The sequence below is a fragment of the Miscanthus floridulus genome, chromosome 3 (genome assembly GCF_019320115.1).
Source record: "Miscanthus floridulus cultivar M001 chromosome 3, ASM1932011v1, whole genome shotgun sequence".
NCBI lineage: Eukaryota > Viridiplantae > Streptophyta > Magnoliopsida > Poales > Poaceae > Miscanthus > Miscanthus floridulus.
This window is the reverse complement of record NC_089582.1, coordinates 75864332-75871058: the sequence shown is the minus strand read 5'-3', so window position 1 is coordinate 75871058 and position 6727 is coordinate 75864332. Positions and strand designations below refer to the sequence as shown.

The window sequence follows — 6727 nt, the reverse complement described above, 5'->3', positions numbered from 1 at the left end:
ACTCGAGTCCCCCTACCCATTCCATGGGGGGCAGGCAAAGCATCTTCTCACAGACTACACAACCATGAAGGGCTACATCCATAGCACCCTTAGCCAATAGGGCAAGGCCCAGAAGGCTGCCCCAAAGGCCAACGACCTGGCAGATGGGGCCTAGGAGTAAAACAACAAGTTCCTCGGGGCTGAGCACTGCATCATGATCTTCGAGGGCTCCTAGGCATATGAATCCTACTGGCACCAGCGCATCACCGAGCAGGAGGTGAACACCATCCACACCCTCACTGCCCCGACATAGCTCTGGTGGTCCTAGACAGCCATCACCTTCAACCAACAAGACCATCCCAATCATGTCCCCATCTAGGGCGCTACCCTGCTCATGGTCAGCCTGATCATGGGCACCACGTGCCTCACCAAGGTGCTGATGGACGAGGGCAGCGACCTCAACATGCTCTACGCCAACACCCTCAACAAGATGGGCATCCCTTGGAGTAGCCTGTGCCCTCGCATGGCGCTATTCTATAGGATTGTGCTAGGATGGAAGCTGTGCCCCTTGGGCGCATCCGGCTCAACGTCACCTTTATCCAGCCGAACAACTTCCACGAGGAGCCCCTCACCTTCAAGGTCAGTTGACTACCTCGGTGTCTACCATGCCCTCCACTGTCGACTGTGCTTCGCTAAGTTCATGGCTGTCCCAAACCACACCTACCTCAACCTCAAGATGCCTGGCCTGAAGGGGGTCATCACCATCGAGGGCAGCTTCGAGTAAGCCTACTACTATGAGTAAGACTGTGTCACCCAAGTGGTCACGCTCATCGCCGCCTGTGCCCTTAATGGCCCTAGCCATGACGTAGGAAGGGTGCCGACGAAGGAAGCAGCCAAGACTGTGGCGGTGCTCGACCGATCGAGCATCGGCAAGGCAGTCAAGACCTATGGGGTAGCGGTGGCTCAACTGGCTCCTCCATCCAAGTGCTTAGCCCCCTAGAAGGGGCTAACCCAATCAAGGTGAGTTCTGAGCTTACCCCATGAGGGAAGGCCATTGCCGAGCCATCCCCCCTAGAAGTGATGCCTCCTGAGCCACGGCCCGCCTGCCGACCTCCTTTGCTAGCCTACCTCTACAATAACAAAAACCAAGATAAGCCCCATCCTCCCGACCCTCTTACTTCGCTTATCTCTATGTGCTGTCTTCCTTGACCTGAGCCATCCCGGCGATGGCTCGGCCGCACCGAAGGATCAACTGAGCTAACCACTTGCTAACCTTTTCTAAAGGAGGACCGCTATAGAAGGCCCCAAGTGAGGCGAGGATGGGATAGATAGAGCAGGAGGAGCAGGCAAAAGATTGGCAAGGCGCTAATGGAGCGGCCCCGGCCATCGCATTACCAGCTATGTCCTCTTTCCCCTCTCTTGTATCCATTCCATTTTTTCTTTGTGGCTATCTGCCTATTGCTCGATCCTTCATCGGATCATCCCACCCCATGGCATGCCGGTTCAGGGGGGGGCAGAAGGGACATCACCGAGGGTTCAAGGATAGCCCATCAGGCATCAAGGCCGCCCAAAGCAACTAAAAGTGTGAGGGATGTTTGGGAGGCGAGCCCACATGGCTGTAGCTAGGGCACCCAGATGCGCCCCAACCGTTGTGATGAACGATGTTCGAGTATCGACCTTGAGCCGCTCGTGGTGACCCAACGAGGGAGGCAGTGAGCCCCTGAGCAGCAATAGACGGGCTCGGGAACTATACGAGTAGCTCGGTTGAAAACTCAAGGATCTCCCCTCTAGGGGACAAGATAGGGGAATGGAACGACCATAAACCCAGGGTTCTCATGGACTTACCTGCTAGCAGCACGAGCATGGTGATCTTAGCTAACAAGGCTATCCTCATAATAGCCTAGCCCAACGAGGGATCAAGTCTCTAAGCATGACTCAAGAGCAGAATGGGATTACACTCATAACTAATTTAATTTTATTGATTGGGAATGATCCGATTACAATATATGATGGCAAAAACTGCTATAAGATGTAGAGTACTGGCACCGTGGCTAGGCACTAGGGAAAGCCCACTGGCAACCAAACATGCAAGTGACCCCGCCTCCCCTGAAGTTTGGTCTTCATTGAGACTGAAGGGGGAGGTCGGGGCCTCAAGCCTAGAAGCTCGGTAGGCTGCTCATAGGGGGGCAGGGCGCACTGAGAAGAGGGAGAGATCTCCCAGCCCTAGCTTGGAGATTGGCGCCATCCACAGCAGCCTGACCCCTCCATAGAGCGCCATGTCCGGTCCAACCTTAGGACCGGAATGCCATAGCAAGAGGCCCAGGCCTCCCTGAGCCTTGCAGGCGAATAGAAGCCAGCGAGTGTTCACCAACGCCACCTCACCCTTGATGCCGCCACCTTTGGTGATGAAGCTATGAAGGCAACGAAGGACCGTGGGCCCACTAGCCTGCTACCCCATGTTGACGCGGGTGCAATGCTGCACCAACATCGAGCCACTAGATCATGGGCCTAGATGCCTTGGCCCATGCCCTATGGTTTGCTGGAGTCCTTCCACCCTTGAAGAAGCAGTTGCCCAGTGAACAACACCAAGCTCACCCGGAGGGAAGCGTCGCACTTCATCACCACCGCCGTCGCCACCAAAGAAGATGGATCTGAAGAAGAAGAAGAGAAGGGGCCAGAGGAAGGGGTTGAAAATGCCATATTGCCTAGGGGCCTCCCTTTATAGCCAAAGGCGGTGCACTGTGAGTGGCTTTGGGCCCTCCGATAAGCCATTAATGGCTACAAAGGACCCTAGGGAACCAGCTAGGTGTCCCTTCAATCCCCGTAGCATGCCTATGGGTAGTTATGTGATGACGGTCGCACAGTAAAGGTGGAGTTAGGGAACCACTAGCAATGAGTTGAGTCCCCGCACCACTTTCCTCCATGCGAAACCGCCCACTCTACGCACGCCTCCTCATAGGATTTGGGGGGATCCACCTCCTCCTAGTCCCATCGGTTATCATCAATGGCTTAGATCCACACGCACCAAGTCCCGCGGCTCCTCCTCCACTAGATCTGCTCCACGTGGCCCAGACGTCCCATCTCCCAAATGAGACAAGATGCCACGGGGGCACACGCGTGAGTCATAACTCCTCCACCAGGCACGATGACCCATACGCCATCAACCACCTACACAAGGCATCAGCGGACAAGACTCACCCAAAACCCACCCCCTTCGCTAGTAAGGAGGCCCCATAATGGCCTCGAGGGCTGCACCAACTCCCAAGATAGAGCAACCCTACCCCCTGAATAATGGGCGCTCATGTGGTGCACACCCCAAAAACCAACCAACTCCCTAGAGTTTGGTCAGGAGCCACTGAGTGGTGGGCCCAATGAGGGCCTCAGTCCAAGCCTCTACTCACTCCCACTTCCCCTGATCTATGGCTGTAGAGGGTCAGCCCTAGAAGGCTAGCTTGAGAGGATCAGGACCTATTATCGTAGCCCTTAGAAGGGCATGGAGCTCTAGATGATCAAATGGCCCTAAGCCAAAGCCTAGCACTCTTAATCACCCAACCCACGATGGGCTTCGATCAAAGAGGAGGGTGCCCATAGGCCTACAATCAGTGACTCCTAGATGAGTTCGCTGAGCTCTTGCTCAAGTTGAAGACCCATGCAACATGGACTCACGAAGGGATCAGCACCACCTTTGCTCAGCCTAATAGCCAAGCACCATACACCATGCTAGAGAAGAAGGACCTAGCAAGGCACATCACTCTGGCCAGTGGAAGCCGTCCTCTCCAAGGAGGGTTTGGTCACTAGAAGATTGAATTCACCCCTTCATTGCCATCACGCTAGGAGAGGCCATGAAGGGTTCAAGGGCTCCTGACGGATCCTAACATACAAGTACATTAAGCCTCAGGTTCAATGGTTCCTGAATGCAGAAGACCCCTCAACCGAACCCTTCAGGATGGTCGGGGGGCTATGCCCATCGAGCACGCTCATGCACGCCCTCCGGCAAAGAGACCCAGATGAGCCTGACTCGACCGCAGCCTTCACCTGGGGATCGGGGGCTCCCCCAAGCCATGGGCTCCAGATCTAGGACATCTCTAGTCTCGAGCCTTGGCTCCTGCCCAGCTAATGATGCCAACCAAGGCCTAGGCACAAGAAGACAAGCCCTAGGCTACTAATGCCCGGGGGCTCCCTAGCGTCGCTCCCAAGCCATACCCCTACCAACTACTCCTCCAATAGGGTCACGTTCAGGGCGTGACATAAGAAGACAAAGCTTCCTACGGCCTTTAGGGCATGACACAAGAAGACAAAGCTTCTCGCGGCCTTACACGGGGTAGGCCAGTCCAAGCCAACACCATCTAATACATAGAGTGTCAGAACAGAGCAGTCGGATGATGCCTAGGCTTGTTCAGCGCCAACACACCTCGACAGTCCACGCCACACCATAGCAAGACCCTCCTAGACTCCGGCGCACATAGACTATAGACTAGAACCCACAAACTGCCTTGTACCTAACCTATCTCATTATATAAGGGATAAGGTTGGACCTAGAGGGGGAAGGATCCCAATTCGATCACCAGAAACTCCATTCCATTCCATCCGCCTCCGCTCTGCATGTGGAGCAAGGCAACCTAGAGGGGGGCACCAATAGCCTCTCCTCCACCGCATCCTATCATCTCCTTCCTCTCCGACGAGGAGGAGACTCCACCGGTGGTGAGGCAAACCTTAACATTAGCACCGAGCTAACCCCCTACAAAACTCTTCTTCCTTTACACTATGTTATAACCCCTAGATTTTGGGTGATCTTGAGTATAAGGATCATTAGCTGCTAGACATAGGGACTGAATTAGCCCAAACCAGGATAAACCGTTGCATCTTCTCTGAGTGATTCTTGTGTTCCTAAGTCCACCTAAGCCATCGAAGATCTCATACTCTAACACCGACTCGGACAACATGCTTGCCACGGTTTTGACCCCGCAACAAAACCCTACCAGATCAAGTAAGATTTGACTTCATAGTCATCTATCATCTTGACATGCTTATTCTTAAAGTGAGAACACATAAATATGAATCCTTCCAATTCTCACTCAAAGTATGGTTCTGAGCATTGTCAACAAACTTTGTCACTCTTACATGAAAGACTGTGCTATCTATTGGTATTTTTTATCCTCACGTATAATATTCTACAAGTGCATAGGATATCATTATAGCATTTCACCTAGGAGTATTACAGAATATTGTATTTATGCTCATGGAAGCAATGGTTAAAGAAGGTGATAGTTAACTATGATGTATCTACTAACTAGTATACCAACTACACTAAAGTAGGGGTAAGTGATATATAATAAGATAGGGTGACATATAGAAGATCCACTCAGAAAGGTAAAGTGAAAGATTAGCTAAGTGAGAGGACAAAGAGAGAGAAAGCACATGAATCCTAAGTTACTTCTCATCAAGCACAACTCTAGCTAGGAACTATAGTGATATAGATAAACCAAGACATAGAGAGATTGACATGCACTTTGGGACACACCTGCCCTAACCTCACCTAGAGGGTTGATTAGGCACAACAATGCCATGAGCCCTATGATTTAAAAACTAGGCCTATCATGGTGGAATACAGGGGATGGACAGGGCTATCACCACCTACCACCTACCACTAACTATCCGAGGCCTAGGCACCCTATAGCCTAAGCACCACGCTTAATCTATAAACTCACTACTCTAATCCAAATCCTAATGAAGTAAGATCAGAGCACCTTAACTAGATGGTGTTCCCACATAGGATGTAACCACACTAAAAAAGGTAGTTATAAGTATCACTAGAGCATAGCTAGAGAACAAGGCTAGTCCTCAAAGTAAAAGGACTTGAAATAGTACTAGCATAGAAAGTAATATATTGAAATGAAGAAAGTCTTACAAGAGAGATAAAAGAGCTATACCAGACCCCTAAAGATGCTCCAGATTCTAAGCAGAGCTCCTCTCACTCTAACTCCCACTAAGTCTAGCACTAACACTTAGACTACATCTTAAGAGAGTAGATAGAGCTTCTCTTATATGGTGTGTGTTACAAGTGAGGAGTGAGGGTCCTATTTATAGTGGAGAGGTGGAGTAGGGGCTACTCCAAGGTGGGCCCATGAATACATGGGAGAGCATCTCACAACCCTTGAATCAAACCACGTCAAACCAATGCATGGGATTGCTCTATTTGGTGCTTTCTTGCATAGTTTGGGTGACTTGGGGCATCAGGCGACCCCCTCTATGGGGTGGGCCCTCCTCCTTTGGTGTGGTGGCCTTGGCTTGTATGGGAGCATGGGTATGAAGTCCTACATCCGTTTGAGCACCAACATAATAAGCATGGTTCCCACAATCCATTTATATCCTCTTTTGAGCCTTCGATCTTGCACCGGCTTGCAACCAATGGTGGGATGAGGTCGAGAGTGTGTTTCTTGGCCACTCCTATAGATTGGTGAGGTGGCACTGGTAGGCCACATAGGGCAATGCCTAGGGTTGGTTGAGCCCACCATGTGGCCTAGTGGCCCTGCCTTGCTCCACTTGCCTCTAGTGCTTTATTTTTGGTGTATTTGTATAGTTTTCCTGCATAAGCTAAGATCTTCAAGTACAAGTTGAAACATGTGAATTTTTAAAAAATACTACTATGGTGTTGTTTATTCTATCACTTTTGGTGCAATGTTGATGGTGAAAATTGATGTTTAGTGACCATCAACAAGCTCCCTCCCACTGAACCTTTGCTCGTCCC

The 6727-nt window shown here is 51.2% G+C and overlaps 1 protein-coding gene across 1 annotated transcript; it reads left to right on the top strand.

The window, feature by feature from the left end:
• The first annotated feature begins 373 nt into the window (after positions 1-373).
• LOC136543901 (uncharacterized) lies at positions 374-763 on the top strand. The gene has a single exon (XM_066536225.1). It carries the CDS (start codon positions 374-376, stop codon positions 761-763), a length of 390 nt encoding a protein of 129 aa, XP_066392322.1.
• Positions 764-6727: the final 5964 nt, after the last annotated feature.